Genomic DNA, 19,214 nt, shown 5'->3' with positions numbered 1-19,214 from the left:
GATGCCCACGCTCTTCTGTTTCATTTGGCATGAGGCTGCCCACTCAAATTTTCACTAGTTTCAGGTATAGATGCATTATCTTGTACCTGAGCCAAAATTACCAAGTTTGACACATTGCCAATGGATCCTGCTAAAAATCACTAATAGAGACTCATAGCACAATGGTGTTTTAACATCACCAAAGATTTGCTGCTGCTCCCCCAGGAGAGGCCCACTTTCCTAGCAATTTAAGATGTCTTCATAAAGTGACATATAAGAACCCTTTATATTAGCTGAATTCCTTCTGTGACAGACCCAAAAATGTGTTTCTACTTTTAATTGTTAAAGGATGAAATGGAACCTTGACAAATAACTTTCAAGCCATAATGCGTGTAAAGAGGCGATATTTATCATACCTGCATCACTAATAATAACTGAGATAATTAACATTAGAATATTTTTAATTATTTATTTTGCTTGTGTACTTCCTGAGGGCTTCTCAGTACAAGAACAGACAAGGCAATAACACGTTTTTGTCTGCAGTCAGCAGCTGTGAATCCAACTTCAAATCCATGTCCAAATTCACTTTAAATCTGAGGCACTAAAATTTAGTTTATGGTTGGGACCCACCTCTGCTTGTCAGTTGCATATGTAATCGTCTCATAGTGGTGCAAAACAAATTCCAACACAGGAGCCATGCAGAACACAGCCAAATGACCGAGAGTCTTGTGACAGGAGAAGTGTGTGAGATACCGAGTTCATTTTGAGCATCACAGTGCAGCACAATGGTTTGATAGCATTTTGACAGTAGAATGACACAACTATCAACAGATGCACTGTTCTGCCACAGGACAAAATCTGCTGGGCTTAGAGACAAATTGTAAAACCCAGCCCTGCTGTCAGGGCGCGGGGCTCTGCTTTACCTGGATTTCTTGTATAGTGTCTTCCTCTTTAGTGTCCGTTTTTTTCTCTATTCCCTCTCCACGCAGCAAGGCTTCCAGAGTTGTACTTTCTGATGTGAACCCATCTTTTTTCAGAGGCAGATCAACTTCTGAAAAACAAAACACACTGACTGTATGTGTCTTCCCCAGACAGCTAACAAGCAGAAAGACAGAGATGACAAGCAGAAGGAAGACTGACAGACTTTCAAGCTTGTTTCTATCTTGAAGGAGAGTTCTTCAAGTTCTTCTTTTAACCACTAAGGATCCCCATATAGGACTCATTTCTACTTTACTGAAAACCTGGTATCTTTTCAATTGCTGTGGTCGTTTACAGGAAAAAAAGGCTGGATGTATTGTATCAGGAGGAAATAAATGGGGAAAAAATCCTTCTCCTTTACGTAAACTCCCTGTGCTTCAAATAAAGAACAAAACCAGGGCTTTCTAAGATACTGAAATAACAAATATGAAGATCTAATCTCCTGAAGTAGAAAAGTAGTTTAATGCATTTCAGCATCTGGCACAGTTTACACAACACAGCTACAAGTAGCTTTCTCCTACACCAGGGCACGTCCCACACAAGGGGAAGCAGAAAGCTAGTGTGTGGGGCCGATGCTGAGGACTTAAACTGAAAAAAATGATGGGATGTGTCTTGAATTTTCGTTTAATATTGACTAGATAAAATCTTCAGTTTGTTTCAAATGGGCCTACACCAATGAAGAAACGCCAGTCAGCACAGCTCTGAGTGCAGAATCCAGCCCATAAAACAGGACGACCCCCAGCCACTGCAGGAGGAGCCAAAGGCTGGCTCGGGGGCAGGCCTGGGGCACGGGACTCCAAGAGACAGCACAGGTTTACGAGGAAGCTTGATGCAACTTGCCGTACAAGGGAAGGAACACAGCCTTATTCCCCTTCCGAGTGCTGCCACTAGATTACGAGGCTGTGCAGCAGACAGGCAAATGCAGCATGTTAATTTCAGCAAGATGTTAAAATACACCTAGGGAAGAATTCCATTTTCCTTGTAGATCCTGGCCTCTACCTCACTCGTGCAGGAGTTCATTCAGGGCAACCCTATGGCAGGGAGACATCCTGATCGTCTCTACCTGACAATGCCAAGGTGTGGATTTCTCAAGTACTCCCTCCCTTCTAAAATGAATTCCTTCCTCTAGGCCAACAGATTTATAAACTAATAATGTACAGGACCGAACTCACAAATCAGCATCTCGTGTCCTTATTTCATAGCTCTGTCCACTTCTCATCTTTTAGGACTGTGTTGCGTTCCCCAGTCTGCCTGGAGCTCCCTGCCTTTCTATCACCATGAGTTGTAAACTCTGCAGGGCACAAATTCATGTGTTTATAAAGCCCCAAATCACTCCTGCAATACAAATAATGAATGAACACTTCCACCTGGGACAGTAAAGTGTAATCTGTTTCTTGGGGGCAATTGCGTCCCAGGAATATGTTTGTTCTATATATGAAAAACTCTAAGCCAGCAAATGATTCAGGGTCCCTGATCAGTGCTTCCACAACACACTTGCTCAAGTCTTCTGAAGTGAGAGAGCATTGCTCAGCCAATAACCACAGAAAATCCAGCAAAAATTCCAGCAAAAGCTATTCTATTCATGGAGGGTAAGGCTGAGTACAAACCATGCAGAAAACCCAAACCACTGGGATTTTCAAAGGAAACTCCCAGGACAACCCACACAATGGGATGGGGTCAACAGTGAATTGATCCCCCTTCTCATCACAAGGAGGTCTATTCAATCAGGCCTCTGTTTTTGGCATTAAGCTCTGCACACACGCCCATTATGCCACCTTCCCCAACTTCTCCCTTACTTGAGCTATAAAAAAGACAGAGAAGTCAATAGAGAGTCATACAGATTGAATTTCCCTGTATGAACTCCTAATACCTCCCTCTGGATGCTAAATCCAGACATTTCAATAGAAAGAAGGGATTTTAGACTTGATTTATGTGCAGATCCCAAAACTTGAATCTAAAGTCACTAAGGAACCTCCATAACCATCTCTAGCTGTGGGCTTGGCTTGGTTTCAAAGTCCTGTGCTTAGGTGCAAAAGGGCATTTGCTTTGTATTTAGAACCTTGTGGGACTGCAAAACCCAAGGGGCCATATACAACATATTCAGCAAGAGAAGAAGCTTCCAGCAAGCTCAAGGGCATCGGAAACAAACATGTCTTCACTGTGACAAGCTATGCCTGTCTCTGGATACAGACAAACTCAGCAAACAAACGCATTAGAAAAAGGGAATGAGCAAGGAAGGGGTGAGGAATAAGTAAAATGTATATGAAAGTAAAACTACTTCCTGTTTGTTGCAGAGATATTGAACATTAAGTCAGAGGGAAAGGTAGGCTTTAAGGTCAAAACCCAGCAGCTGTCTTTAATAGGCATGTTTGTTTTGTGTGGTGCTGCTACTTCCCACCAGCAACACTCCAGGAGACTTTTCATCCAAAACTCTCAGAGCATTTTTTAATTATTAAATTTAACATCCCACTGACAAGGCAGTGTGAGGTAATACTTTTATTCCCAGTTTACTGATGGGGAGATTGAGTCACCAAAAAGTTAAGTTAGTGTGCAGGAAATCCGGTGAAAAGAAACTCAGGGCAGCTGCCTCCCATCTGCCCACTAAGCTTACTGCTATTCAACTCCTTCATTTTCTTCTCCACTGGTAGCTTCTAAGAGTCCATTTTCATTCCTAAGTAACTCTAGAAAGTGAGGAATGGCAGACACTATCTTATCTGGAATGTAAAGTTTACAGTATAAAAACCTACAAAGGTCCAAAGACAACACCTTATTAATGAATTCAATCTTTGTAATGAATTCAATCCTTCCTGGAAGATGGCTAGTCTGTAAAGGATACAGTAATGAAGACAGGAAATTACATTTCCAAACCACTTTTTGAATCCTCAGAGATAAAAGTCTCCAAAAAGCTCAACGATGGTTCAGTTAGCCTCGAGAAATAGTTAAACACTACTAGGGATCATTACATTCATTTCACTAAATCTCTAATTTTCTCTTTCCTATTTAACTCTCCAGGATTTTCCCACAAAAGCTAGAAAAGTATATTTTTCTCTTATGCCTGTACCCTAAAGAAAACTGAGAAGCCAACGCAATGCCTGAAATGTAGTTTTCATGTGAAAGACCAAGGCTTCCCCCACACCACGGGAACTGCTGTACGGAAGCAAGGCAGGGGCGCTTCCACCCACTGTCCTGCTTATGAAGGCACCAGCCAATGTCAGAAGCTTCAAACGAGGCCAGAGAGAGTCTTCTAGGCTTGAGAAATTGAGCCGTGACCCCACACTTGCCTCTGTTTGCTTTGATATTTGTTGTGCTATACTATGCAGTCACATCAGACGCTGCAGAAGAAGGTACGAGTGTCTGTCAGAGGAGAAATGCAAAGAAAATAATCTACTCTAATACTACATTTCATCCTGATCTCTAACAGGTCAGTCCTGAGGGATAAATGCAGTATCACTTCCAGTTATCCTAAATCTGGCTCTTCTGGAAATGCACAGAGTAGCTCAGCCCTTTCTGAATTTTGATACACTTTTGCCCTCGATGTTTTTCCACCTGATTGAGTTCAACAGTTAAACTATGGTTTGAAAGAAGGAGTGCTTCACTTTATTGCTTGCCCCCTTGTTCTTGCTATGAGACAGGGAAAACAAAAATTCCTGACTGAACTTTTTTGTCATTTCTTTTTATTTCTCTGCTTTCAAGGATGAACAGTCACAATCTTCTCTATTACTCTGCTGTGGGAAGTTTTCCATATGGCTTTGTCCTGTCAGACCTCTCTGAACTTCCTCTTATCCTTCAATAATCTTCCCAAGATGGACCAATACTGCACCTGATATTTTCAGATGAAGCCACACCCCCCATTTAAACAAATGCATTACAATATTCTTTATATTACCCCTCAGGCAGTGTCCTGCAGTGTCCAAGCTGCATACTAAGCAGAATTAGGAGCTCTGTAACAGGAACAAGAACTTCCCATAAGTAATACCTCGAACACACAGGTGACAAATTAAAATGTCCATCCCGCTGCCCATTCACCAAGCACATCCAGATCCCCCCAAGGAGGCCCGCACAGACCTCTCTGTCCACGATGGCTCTAAATAGCTTTGTACTATGTACAAATCTTTGTAGTTGACAAGGTACTCCCTCTCTCCAACTTGTTCATTACTATATTACGCAATACTGGACCAAACACCAAACCTTGATGCACCAGCCGTTAGTCTTTTTCTATAATAAAGTTCTTTGTTTCATTTTGTTCTTTGTTTCGTCTTTTGTTCTAAAAGTTTTGATCCAAGACAATGCTTTGTTTCTCTTTGGAGGCCTGTTACGTACCAAAGGTCTTCAGAAAGTCTAAGTAAATTGTCAACCCCCTTATCTATTAGTCCTTTTACATATCATGTAAAGAATTTTAAGAAAGTAGTGAGACGTGCTTTTCCTTCCTTAAAAAAAAAAAAAAGTCAGTTAGAACCTCCTATATCATCATTTCCCAGGTGCTTTACTGCTTATACCTAATTACTGTTTCAATCAATTTCTCAAATGTTCATACAGAATTTATGGGTCTTTAAATCCTTGAATCACATCCAAATCCTTTTTAAATATAGGTAATAACATTTGCTACCCACTAATTGTTCTAAATTCTTTCTATTGTAGCTCCTAGTTTGTATCACAAACTCTTCTTCAGACATTGCAATTTCAGAGAACATAATCTTTATTACAAGTAATAACTACTAGTAAAAGCACTATAACTAAAAGCTTACACTTTTATATAAAAATTTTAAGAAGGTTTGTAGATAAATTTCCTTTTGATTAGTATTGCAAATGCAATAGCACCTGGTTAGTGTAGGAGATTCTGGAAATAGTCAGAACCATACAAAATGGAAGTGTCAAATCAATAAAAAGCATAAATGAAAAATAAAAAGTTATTTAAGAATTCTTCCTGTTTTTATAAACCACAGTATTATTGGTGTCACAGCTAGATATTGTGCATATATTATAATTCAAATATGTGTGTGTGCATATAATTAAAATTTATGTTTCTTAACTTGGCAGAGTCCCTTTCATAGTGATTAAATTAACATGGTTATTTCTGCTTACCAGCTCAGTGCAGCAACCTATTTATCAAGGTCCTCAGACTGCGGTGGTAGAATCTGAACGAGCACCCATGCCAGCATCATTCCTATATCTGTTTTCTATTGAACTGCTGCCTCCAAAAGAAGCACATTTTCACAAATCCTACAAAATGGTGGGCTTTTTCAAGTTTTGATTCACCAAAATAGCTGCAAATTCCTGTCCTTAAATATGCCACATTTGGTTTACAACGCATTGGGAGCTAAGCAACTTTTCTGTGTCTCTTTGAAACATAAATTAAAAACAACCATCCCTTTTTCTATACAGTGCAACGTATTTGTTTTACAATGGATCATTTCCATCTCCACAGTAGCAGCTGCCACCCAAGCCATCATCTCTGTGCACTCGTAAGCAGCTCCATTTCCAGTTCTAATTGGGAACAGAGATACTTATTGGGTGAGTTCCAGCATGATCTATCACGCCAGAGACAGCTACTATGCAAACCAAAGCAATCCAGCTTCCAAAAACCCTCTTAGACAAACACTGACTTTGCACATAGATTCTTGCATTTTTGTTTCTTGGTGCTGGTTTTCTGGAACATAAAAAGTGCCAGAAGAAACTATATATTAAGAGTCCATGAAGTGCTGGTTAAGATGGATAAATCCAAGGATATTACCTTAACAACAACTACCTCTTTAAAATCATATAGGTGGTCTAAAAAAGCCACCTAATTCACAGCAAACAGAACTACTGCTGAGCGAATGCAGCCACTAAGCTCATTAAGAGGATGTGGCAGGATGTGTCTGAAAGTGCAGTGCAGTGGCTCAGCAAGCAATTAAATCCCATGACAGTTTAAAATGAGAATCTATCAGTGTCACAAGAGTGTGAAGACTCAGCATCTCTGCTGTTCCCACCCCCAGCGTTTATTTATGATGGCGTATTGGGAACATGGGAAGTCAAAAAGATTATAATGAAATATGCCATATAAAAACCAGATTAAGCCTGCTCTTCTTTGGGGAAATATGCAGAGAGAGAAGCTGTCTGTTAGCTGTCGAGTTTGCAAAAGATACCATCTTTTGGGATGGTGCTCTCTGCCAGCAGACAGAGTGCCCCAGGGGAAATGGTGGTGAAAAACCCAGACAAGCAGCATCCATCCATCCATCATATGCTCATCTCCACATCTCCAAGGCACAAATATAGTGTTAGAGTGCAAAGGGTGGGGGCAGGGGGGATGGAATCCCTTACGAAGGAAAGAGGAGACAATGCCTTACGCGAATAGCAGGATTTTGTAGCTTTTCTGTGTGTGCACAACCAGACTCTCCTTAGCTTGTTTGCTTGCTTGCTTGTTATGTTCATGGCCAGTACAGTGATTTGTTACTGTCCTTGATGCGTTCACAGCAGTGACCAGATGCGTGACCAGATGCGTTCACAGCAGTGACCAGAACCAGGTATACTAAAAGCAGGGCTCTGCAAGCTTTTTTCATAAGCATGCCTCTGCCAGCACAGCGCAGCACGGATCTTCACTCCTCCTGCAGACCTGGAGCTTCAAAACCCTTCTTTCAGCGCACCGTCTCCTGCTATCCCAGGGGAAGATGCTCATGTTATTGCCATTATGCTTTAATCCTGACCTTCCACGGTGCCTGCTATCCCAGCCTGTTCTCCCAACATTACTTCAGTTCAGCACACATCTGTAGCAAACGTGTCAGTGCCAGTCCTACAGTTACGGTCCTCTCCAACCCTGGTCCACAGGACCTCCTGCCAGCCCAGCCCTGGGCCTCCCCTGAGACTAGACTACTGATAACACAGACTCTCACAATGAGTCCGTAAAGCCAAACAAATGCCCCTAGAGACTAGTAAACATCAAATTCTCTTTATTTTTAATCCAAGCCACATGCAATAAAGCCATGGCTGTACTGGGGATTGCAAGGCTACTCTAGCAACTCTTTGTCCCCTCTGCCAATTCCAGCCTCAAACCTCATGTATATTACTGCACTCTCAAGGTAAGCAGGGCCATGGTGAGAACAAGAATCCAGTCAAAGAGAATGATAGACAAGGTTTTAGAAGCAAGACTACTTGAAAACAAGAGAGTATTTGTTTCCTCAGAAACAAACCATTCTGTGTAGAAAGAATAGTTCAGAGGACTATCTGCCATTAAGTGAAAACTCCTCTTTGGGCTGCAGCCATGGGATCCTATAAAGTTCTGAAATGAATCTTAGTAAACACTTGTTGCACATTTTAGGCACTACTGAGGTTTGCTCTAGGGAGCACTAGGAGACTAGAAAATCCCAATGTCTCCCAAGCACCTCTTCCTGCAAAGCTGCTAGTCTTGTGGTAAGGTTGAGGGGCAGCAGGGGGCAGGGGGAGAAAGTGAAGAGATGGAAGAAGACAGAGGAAGCTATGGTATGGGGGGACTGTACACTTTCACTCTTTAGCCCGGGCGTAAACTGCAGAAAACATCAGAGGACAACTTCGAACTTTAAGAGCAGGATCCAATGGAAAGCTTCTATCAGCCCCTAGCTAAAATACATCCCAGGAGGCTACAACACAACAGGAGGGAGAAATAAGGCTGCAGAAAACAGCAGAGGCCCTCAAACATAAGGTCAAGCATTGTTTAGTTTAACCCATCATCAAAATGTGGACTTTACAAGCAGCTGTATTTCTTTGGCAGACTAGAATGCCTCTATAAAATCTCTCAATAAAAAAAAACAGCCCTCCTGTCGGTTGTCTCTTGGAAGTTCTTTACAGATTTATTTCTCAGCACAGTTATAAATCATTGTCACATATAATATACTGTACCTGCTTCTCAAAGACTGCCAAATTACAATATGAGGCTAAATGCTGGATCAGGTAACTACCCTCAGGGCTCAAATCATAAAGGAATATCTCCATTCAATAACATTACTCTAGCACTCATTTGTGTTCTGGTCACTCTTGCATTTGCGTTCTATAGATGGGCTCACACCGTACCAGGACTTTTGCAGCATCAGGCAACGCTGTAGGCAATATCGGGGGACAGAGGCTGGGTAACTGCTACAATTTAGAGAAAATTGCTGAGTACAAAGTCTATTCCTTTGGGCTTTGCATCACGCTATCAGGGCTTCTGGCCTGTTTGGAGCAAGAGAATAACTTAGCCTACCTATCTGCAAGTGGTCATACAGATACACTCACACAGATGGTTGGGCCTTTTGACCCATCGGAAGAGCCGGAATCTGATTATTGTCCAGTCACAGGACAGCTATCAGCAAACACCAGTCACCCCCACACCACACAGCTGGGCCAGTCACCCCCACGCTGCACACTCTGCAAATGGTAACAGGGAGTGGACCTCCACTGCAATCAACCGTACTGTTTCCATATGTGACAGCACTGCATAAAACCACTCATACTGAATGCAAACTCATACATAAACCATGCGTAAAACCAGCCATGCTGTAACCTTGCTGCAAATTCTGTGAGATTCTGCATAGCTTCTCCTCTTCCTTATCGAGGAGAGTGGAGGGGATACCTTTAGTAACAGATAAATCTCTGTAATGCAGTTATCTCTCAACTGCAGTGCACAAGCATCCCAATTAATTCAGTCCAGGCCTAGCAGAGCCGGCACTAAGCCAGTGCTGATAAACCTGCCAAAGCCAATCTGAGTCCTGCAATGATTCTTGGGAGCCTGCTCTGCGCTTTCTCATGCTCTGGACTGAGGGGGGTTATTTGCTTGAGTGCAGTGCTTGGCTCTGGCTGGCTCCACATGCCCACATGATGTAGCAACTCCGTTAATGAGGTCCTTCTAAACCCCAAAGCGCTGGGGAGCAGGTAGAGACACCCAGTCAGCAATGAAGGCATCAGCAAGGATGCAGCAGGGCTTATTAGCACCACTCAGCCAGATTACAGGTGTCCCGGTCCTGATCCTGCATCTCTGTCTGCAAAGCTCCCACCTGCGGGAAGACAGTGCTCTGCAACCCGGGCAGGCCTGGGAAGCAGGACAGCCACATTCACATGGCACGGTGTCCGAAGAAGTCAGCCACGCCAAGCAGAGCTGGTTCAGCATCCCTGGCTCGGTAAATACCAAACCTGCATAAACCACTGAAGAACAGAAAGGTGACAGCAAAGTGGCAATGATTTTAGGATGGGATAGGGAACAATCATCCTAGACGCAGCCCTTGCCATCGCTGCTGTCTCACCATGTGATCTTGGGCCAAACTCTAACAAAGGTACCCTCTGCTTTTCCATCATGTGTCAAATGGAGATAGTCTTCATCTGTCCTCTGGGGTTTGGTAGGTCTTGTTTAATATTCATAGGCATTCAGGCATTCAAATAAAATGCACCAAAACCGCAAGGTGTTCTTAGAGGTTCTCGCAAAGCCAGGTTTAAACACGTTTTTTTTCCAGCCAAGAAAAACACTGAAAAAGCAAGACTATTTCCACAGATACCAGATTTCAGTGGCCAATTCACAAATTCCAAGGAATGAGGATAATATTTACTCATACGGTAAGATGCATCTGACAGATGAAGCTATATAATTGAAAAATGTTATAAGAAGGAAGGCTTGTTATAGAAAAATGGCGTGAGATGCTAGTAGGTATCCTTTCAGAAATGGGAAAGAACAAAGCAAATCATCTACTGAGACGCTCAGATCTCTTGCCACAAAAAGGCAAGAAATTCCAAGAGGCCTATAAAGCGTTTAGACAAAAAGGTGAACTCTAGAATTAATAACAGAATGGTAAACAGGAAGATTAATGGCAGCAGAGAAAATGCAGATGGTGAAGCCCAGCCTGCAGGCTCAGCAAGACTCTGAATAGGGAGGGGGGAAAAGGCAAGGTGTAAACAAGGTGACCTTCAAAGCCACGGGAATGCCTGCCAACAGGCCAGCCAGAGGGCATCCCGAGACACAGATGTGCCATCTGGGGTAGGCTGCCTCATGACAACATGAACAAGATTTGTCTTTTTCAAAATTTGCAGGGAGGCAAAATGGGTAGCGGCAGAAAATATGACCGTTCATTCAAAAGGGGCACAATTAAATGCACAGGTTGGAAAAGGATGCTATCTATTTTGTAAAAAAAATACGAAAGAATTCCCTGAATATCCCCACTCAGAAAGGTCTTGTGCCCACTTGTAAAGCCTGTGCATGCAAGGTGTGGGGGAGGAGAAGCTGGTTTTCACTAAACAAATGTTTTCCTTGAGGGTTTATGCTTTAGGTTTAGGGTAAAAAAAAAAACAAAACCCAAACCTCATCAGAAACTGCAAAGCAGCCCTTTAAACTCATGATGGTATAAATTTTCCCCATCTTGGCATAAATCTATTCACTCCAGATGGCACATTTGGGTTGAAAGCAGGTAAAGATTCCTCAGACACATCTCTGTGTCCAATATCTGCTTTTACGGAGTTCCCTTGCTCCATCTCAGTGCTTCGCTGGGCCTTGAATCTCCTAATAAGCTTTGTGTATGCCTAGGAGATCTCAGTTCTTTGCCTACAGTAAAAAGGGGGAGAGAGAAATCTCCTACCACAGTTCTGCAGGGGACCCTAGCTCTTTCAGACCTGATGCTTAGATCATTGAGGTCAACCAGGAAAATTAAAAAGTAAATGCAATCACACGTTTTTTAAATACATCAATCAAACACCACAGTGGGGCAGTGCTAAGGGGAACAAGGCTATCTCTAAATAAGCCTTCTACAAAATAAGCCAAACATGTTCTGCTGTGATATCCAGAGGCAAGAATTTTAGGGGAAAACAGAATAAGCAACCGCATTACAGCTCACCATGAAAAAAAGCAGACCCTAGCTGTGGGAGTCCAGCAGGTAGTGAATTCACACAGCACTCTTCCTTCCAGCCCGACTCAAAGTACATCAAATCTGAGTATTTTAGGCAAAACTGGCCCAGATGAGTTCAGTGCTGAAATCAGCTAGTTCAGTGCTAAGTGTACAAGCAGACATATCTGAATGTCTTCTATTCTGATGGGCTGCATACCAACTGCAATGAAGACATTGGCATGACCTCCAGTTTCACAGTAGAAACCACAGGTGCTGGATGAACTCAGGCTGCTTGTGCAAAGCCCGCGCAGCCCCAGCACTGTTGGATCAAGCAGGCTGCACTCAAGTGAGCTTGCAATTGCTGACAGGAGCTGCCATCACGGCTCTGGACACCAGTACGTACCTTTCTCCAGAAAGCCCCATCTTATGGCTCTGTTGATTGCTTCTTGAACAGAACAGGAATGGAGAGATGAAGTACACACCTGAAAACACTAAAGCAGCATTGAGGAAGGAATCGGGAAGAACAAGGGAGAAAAACAGCAAGATGAAGGAAAGCTATTATATTCCTTCTCCTTGCCTACTGCAGCTAAACTATGGCAGGCTTGCTCTGAAAACTGCCACAGAAAAGTCTGAAAAATGGAAGCTCTGGGCCTTGAATTATGCCTTTTCAATATCTCTCTCCCTTCTCCTCTCTGCTAACAGAGAAACGCTGTAAACTCCTAGATCCTGAAAATACACATTCTGGGCCCTTTCCGCACCTTACAAAACACAGTGAAAATAGATGATAATGGGGAAGACGAAGAGATAGCCATGCAAGGGGAAAACAAAGTGAAATAGAGAATAGTTGCTCTTCTCTCCTTTCCCCCTGCTCAGCTTTCATTTCCCTTTGTTCATCTAACGTTGAACCAAACTAAGCCAAAGGAGCTGCCGTGCTGGGCTACAAGATTGATGGCTGCAGGCAGACTCCACAGTGAAGAGACGGATGACTGGTCATTTCCCCCGATGCACTGAGAAACATCCATCCTTGCAGCCATGCTGAGCCCATTCGTGCTCCTTTTGAAAAGAGAGATAAACACGGGCAGCTGGAGGCACCTGAGTGTCCTTCTCCCTCAGAAGGACACAGTTATACTCCTCTGGGCTCCTTGAGAAGGTCGTTCTGTCCATCCCTGAACATCTGGCTGTGGGATTTGCTAACTCTCTCCCTCCCCCAGCAATCATCCATCTATTAGAGCACAGTGCAGGTCGGAAGAAAACAGTGAAGAGAATGGTGTGACAACCTCATCAATCTACAGCTACACGCTTGGCTATTTAGTTTTCTTTACGCTATTCCTAAATGGGGGGGGGGGGCGGAGAATTGCTACTGGTATGAAAGAGTGAATTGTGGAAATGGCAACATGGATTGGAGTAAGTCCTTATGACTATTAAAATGTTGTGCATGTACTAAAGCAGTAGGGAACTAATTAAGATTCAGGATTGAAAGGCAAAACAAAAAAGTTGGATGCACTCTGGTTCCATCTGTAGCACTTGCTGAGAGTTCAGATGTACTTGGGGCATCATCTTTAGCAGAGAGAGGTTAATTTTTTTTATTTTGTCCATTCAGATATTAACAGAAAGCTCCCTGGAATAATATACTGTAGGTATATTTATAGTGCCAACCCTGGTATAGCAGCTTCAGAGGCACAAAGCACTTAATCCTGACTCCTTTCTATTTAGTTAATAGTGTCTTTGTTTGTTGATACTGTCCTGGACTATAGCATTGCTCAGAGATACAGCCTCTCTGTTTCCAGTTCTCCTGCCGTGCTGCTACCTCACTTAGGCAATGAGCATTACATGGCAGATGTACCCATAGCATCATTTACAAATACAGGATCACTCCAGAAATTCCTATAACTATGAACCTCAGTTTGTCAGAGTAGCACATATCTGTAACTGTGTCATTCACAGACATTGCACTGAGGAAATCATGAGAAGATAAAAGCATTCAGCATCTCTCAAAAACACAAAGAAATGAGTCACTTGCTTAAAGTGTTTTAGCACTCTTAACTGTCTGAGCCAGCTTTGAAAATTTGTCTTTTATTCCCATCATGCAATGCTGTTTATTTTAGGCCAGCAACAAAAGGATCTTCACTACAGCTCTGTAGGACATGCATAGGATATTAATCATGACCATATGTGTTCCTAAGACATCAACCTCATACTTCCCGAGGGCAATCACATGCATTCAGAAGTGGATCGTTTCCATCAAGAGGAGTAAAGTTTTCATCCTTCTCCTACATCAAGAACCATAGCTGTAGCTGACAGAAATTGCTGCTCGCGGTACTCTTTAATGGAACTGTACCTGCCTACAACAGCTAAGGTCCTGGCCCTAAATTACCTTGTTTGTTTAAGGGGAACCATGCTCCAAGTGCATCCTAAGTGAGATCTCTGGTCTGGAAGATATTGCACACAAAAGCCATACCCATCTATTCCATTCTTAATTCCCCTCCAAACGTACATTGCATCGACGCTCCTTCCCCCAAGGAATTCATTATTGGGAATGGATGCCATGGCAAACACCAATGGTGTCAGAATCCTGAAGCATAAAATACCTGTAATAAACTATTAAGCAATCAAATGCAAAATGCAGGGAATATTGAAATGAATTGTAGTCTAGTAAAAACATACTTAATATCTCTCAGGTACAGGATGATTATGAGGCTGTAAAATGTTTACTCCAGAGAACGGGAACGACAGACTGAAGACTTCCACCCAGGACGGTGGTGGGAGGTGCAGGCCTGTGGGAGGGGAAGCCATCACACTCTCCCTTCTACTCTCAGCAAATCTGTAAAGCCTGGCTTGTAAGATTTCAAACTGGACTTTATATTAACATTTATTGCTCATTCCTTTATATTACGCACCAGAAAAATATCACCTGCTATAAATTTTATAATATTTCAGACTACAAAACAATTTCATTTGCTATGTGTCAGGAGAACAATAAAATTGAATAAAAGTTTTTTAAAAATCATATTTTGAATGTAATGATATTCCGTAATCTCTTTGCTATTTTTTATTAACTTTTTCTTCTATAAAATAGTGCACAGGTTCTACTATACTTTTGATTTAGTAGCACAGTGACTTTATTGGGCTCTATCTTGCAGGATGCTGAGTACCAAACCTGCAAGTCTGGTCCAACCTGGTACTTTACTTGTGGATTTAAATTTAAGCATGTGACAAGTCCCATTAATTACAAAAAGATCATTCATGTTCTTAAAGCCCAAGCTCAGGTGCTTTCCTTGTCTGGGGTTAGACAGCTTGGCATCTTACAAGACTAAGCCCTGGGGACTTGATCCTATAAACCCTTTTTCATGTGATTACCAGAGAACTCCCAGGACTACTCACATGAACATGCAGAATAGAGGCAGTGAATTAGATAAAAGGTACTCATTTCCTAGGATCTTGTGTCCAGTACTTGCATCTAAACTATTCTTGTGCTTCACAAAAATCCTTTTGCCGATGCGGCTTATTCTTTTCCAGGCATTGGTACCAGCTATACTAAGAAAAGTGCCAGGAGGTTTGCCAGCAAAGCTGTTCAGGTTCAGCTCTAGCTGCAAGACTCCTACAGGGCAGACGGCTTCCCGGCCGCCCCTCCCCTTTGCTGGAAAGCTGATGATTTGCACCCTGGGGGGAACGAATCTGCCGGGTCCCAGCATTTCCCCTGGTACCATCCCCTGGCACTTCCCCAGGGGTTCCCATACCCCTTCCTCCTGACAAGCCTGGAGGGAACTGCTTGGGCAACCCACTCCTCGGGCCCCCACACCTACTCGGGGAGCACCGAAACACTCTTTCAAAGCCACCTTTTCCCTAAGAGGAGAATCTCATCCTCAGCTCACCTGCACTCCCCTCTTTTTAAGGTTAAATCTGTTTATTTCAGAAATAAGTAATCCTGATGGTTACTTACAAACATCAACGTTAACTTCATAGTAAGGGGATAAATCCCACAGTATTTTACCTCTCCAGTAGGAATAATACGTCTCCTAGAGACACGCTATTCACAGTCAGGCCTTGGCAGCTTAAGAGGCACATGCTGAAAAACCTCGTCCCAAAAACGCGTCCTAGCAGCCAGATGTAGGTCAAACACACAGTAGCCAAGAAAAGCGAAAGAGCAAAACAATGGGCTGGATAACACAGAAAGGGTGGCGGCACCACAAGTAAGCTCCCTCGCAGCCCAGGTATTTCAAGCCAATGCCATCTCAGCTGCCTGAGCCCTCCAAGCTTTCCTCACATCCTGCAGATCGAGCCCCAGGAGATGACCTGCAGTCACACTGTAGAGGGTCTGAGGAGTTCATTAGCACAAGCCGTTCCTTCAATTTAATTGCCTACTTGTAGCGACCAAATAATTTTTCAAAACAGCCTGGCTCCAAAGTCACCATAACTCCGTTTTCACAAATATAATAAATACAGCTGAGACTAAACACCGGTGGAAAGATCACCTCTAAGTGGCTGCATTGCTTCTGATATTACAACAGCCTCATATCTGTGGGTCGCTGCACATGCAGCCTACTTTCCCATTCTCAGGGAGGAGACCCGGAGAACTCAGAGAGATAAAGATTTAACAGTTTCCAAAATTGCCTTATCTTGTTCAGTTGCTACTTCTGCCTTAGCCTGATGACTAGAGCCAGAGGGATCTGGCTTCAATAGGCTTTTGATCAAAACCCAGAGAGGTTCCAAAGCCTGGTGGCTTCTTCACGCAGCTTTCTCCTAATTACGCGAACTGGCTCAGCCACACAAGAACCAGGAATAATCCCAGGTGATTCATACAAGCACTGGTAAAACTGTGCATATAAAATGCTTGCAGTGACCTGTTCCAGATCCCACAAATGAAAGAGAAACTATTTACACAAAGTTAATCCTGTAAATTCTAGCAGCATGACTGTGGAGTTAAGCAGCAGAAACAATGTTTTTGTTTTCCTGACTAGACTATTTATAGAAAATTATTTGCTTTTCTAGAAATGAGTGTGTTTTAATTCCATACCCGCAAAATCATGAAATCCCATTTGGGGGAAAATACATATTCACTCACATCCTTGAACCTACTCCACTGGATTAGTTTAAGGATTTGCAGCTTATCACATGTAACAACACCCAGCAAGAACAGTGCATGATTCGAAGGAGAAGTTGTCACAGCCCCAGCTGCCATGACTTACAGAAGGCCAGCTCATCTGTGGCCAAAAAGAAGCAAGAAGACTCACACTGTGCAAAACTTGAGGTACCTTTCCAACACTTACACTGCACAGCCAGCCTTGTGACAACTGGCTCAACAATTCACCTATGGCGAGTCTCTCTTATTTGTATATATGGGTGTGTAACAAATTACTTGTTTTTCATCACCATACTGGTACACATAAGCCCAGGTTTTGCACCAGAGCTGGTACACTTTCATACCAGTTTTGCAAGGCTTCGTGCTGATGGCTAAAACATTTAATGCTGGCACTTTAAAGGCTTGGCAAGTGGCTTGCTTTATTCATATGTTCCTTTAAATAAAAAGGTCTCCCCTACCCCTCCCAAACTCTCTAAAAAGATTTATTAACTATCTGTTAAGCACTTATCTGAGATAGACAAATTGGATCAATGTTTTAGCACCTCCATTTTACACACTGAGAAGCTGAGAGAAAAAGAGATATTCCATCATCCCTGGTGCTGCATAGTCCTGTACAAGGTACAGGCGATGCAAGTACGTGATAGTGGGGCAAGACATTAAATGCAGAGGTTGGCACCTCTACTGTAGACTGGCAATGAGACAAAGATATTTCACTGCAGGACTTCTACATCATGATTCAGCGTCAGTGAATACATGCAGAAAGGGACAGGTTCTCTGGTATTCTTAGTGCCATGTAAGAAAAGGAAAGCAAACTTTATCTGGCCAGAGATTTGGACCAGCAAAAGTCCCCATTGTAGGAACAATTTAAAGGGGGTGGATGAGATGCAATAGAGTCTGGTTAAATATGTGTGTAAAAGGAAGAAGCTGATTCACAAGGAGGTCCCACACTGATGAGTTTTCTCTTGGTGACAGAAAGTCACTTCTTCTAACCCGAGTAGCTGGATGTGTAAGTGCCATAGAGCAGCAGCTCCTGCCTGTGGTGCCATGTCCTGCTGTGAACAATCTGAAGGCAAGATTAGTGGAGAATTGGACCCTACTGTTTTGATTCAGTAGCACTGATGGACTCATCTGTAAGCTGCAGGCTTAGCTGATGAATAAACACGTACTTAAATTTAGGCCAATACTTAGGTTCTTTGCTGGAGAAGAAGCCCAAAAGAGAAGGCCCGGCAGAAATCAGTATTTATTTTGGTATAAATAAAAGCTAGAGCTGGTAAAAAATGAATTTTCCTCCCATTTGCAAGAGAGGTTCCCAATTTGCTAGGAAGAAATGATAGGAAAAAAACAGTTTGGGTGTTTAGGGATTCCTACAGCCATGATGAATGTTTCTTTTTTCTTACACATTGAATTTTCCTAGCTAGCCCTAAAAAAAACTCAAACCAAAAAACTAACACCTTCCAGCATTCCTGCTCCCAGATTTGGATTCACAATATAAAGCTTCATTTTATTCCAAAGTGCTACAGAAATATGACATATATAGGTACATGACAGACCAACCTCAGGATTCAGCGTGGCCAGCGTGCAGATGTGCACTGTAACACATCAAATGAGAACTGAAAATTACTCACCCTCCCTGTCACAAAGAGTTAAATATTTTTTTGTTTTCTTCTACATGAGGTGCCAAAAATAAAGATTGATGGGAACGGGCGAAAATGAGATCTGCTCTAGCTCAACCAGAAACTACAGGATCCACGTGTAATCGCTCAGCAAAATTCTTTGACGTGGGTCATGCAGCTTCTTCAAGTATGAAGCTCGTCATCGTCCACACTCTGTGATGTTGAGTTATTTGACATTTGACCTAGTATTTGCCTAACACTTGACCTAAATACACTGCAGGGCTGTTGCTTCGGCACCACCCACCAAAATCAGATCCTGTTTCTAACAAGTAATAATTTAAAAACAGGCTATTCCTGCCGCAGAAGAAAATCTCTTAAAAAGTCGACTCGTGGCGCAGGCTCAGTCCCTCTCCTACCCTAGTTTTACACCCACAGAGCTCCCTTCATTTCTGCGGAGGTAACTCCCCACCGGCTCCGCTCCGTGCGAACCGGGGCCCGGCCCTGCCCTGGCAAGCAGCGCGCTACTCGCTGCTCCCTCTGCTGGCCCCGCAGCCCGGCCGGCGCCTGCGGCAGCCCGGGAACGGCAGCCGGCAGCCGCAGCACCCATCTCCCACCCTGCCACAGCGACACACCTGCCAGGGGAATCAGGCCGGCGAAGAGGAACAAAACAAACGGAAAAAAAAAGGCAAAACTCCTAAAGTCAGTGCTCTTTTGAAGTGCTAAAGAATATACTAGAAAAGATGAGGAGAGTTCTTTTAAAAGCCAAAGTAC

General features: G+C 43.0%; 1 protein-coding gene across 2 annotated transcripts in view; it reads right to left on the bottom strand.

Moving 5' to 3' along the window:
• Positions 1–19,214, bottom strand: part of DPF3 (double PHD fingers 3) — a 142,653-nt gene that overhangs the window by 41,989 nt on the left and 81,450 nt on the right. For both annotated transcript variants that reach the window (XM_075502867.1, XM_075502868.1), the window contains exon 4: positions 903–1,030. In XM_075502867.1, the coding sequence (XP_075358982.1) occupies positions 903–1,030 (128 nt within the window). The remainder of the gene's footprint in view (positions 1–902; positions 1,031–19,214) is intronic.

Source organism: Mycteria americana, chromosome 5 (assembly GCF_035582795.1).
Source record: "Mycteria americana isolate JAX WOST 10 ecotype Jacksonville Zoo and Gardens chromosome 5, USCA_MyAme_1.0, whole genome shotgun sequence".
In the NCBI taxonomy this organism is placed as follows: domain Eukaryota; kingdom Metazoa; phylum Chordata; class Aves; order Ciconiiformes; family Ciconiidae; genus Mycteria; species Mycteria americana.
Note: the sequence above shows the minus strand (reverse complement) of the source record. Positions and strands in the feature narration are given on the sequence as shown.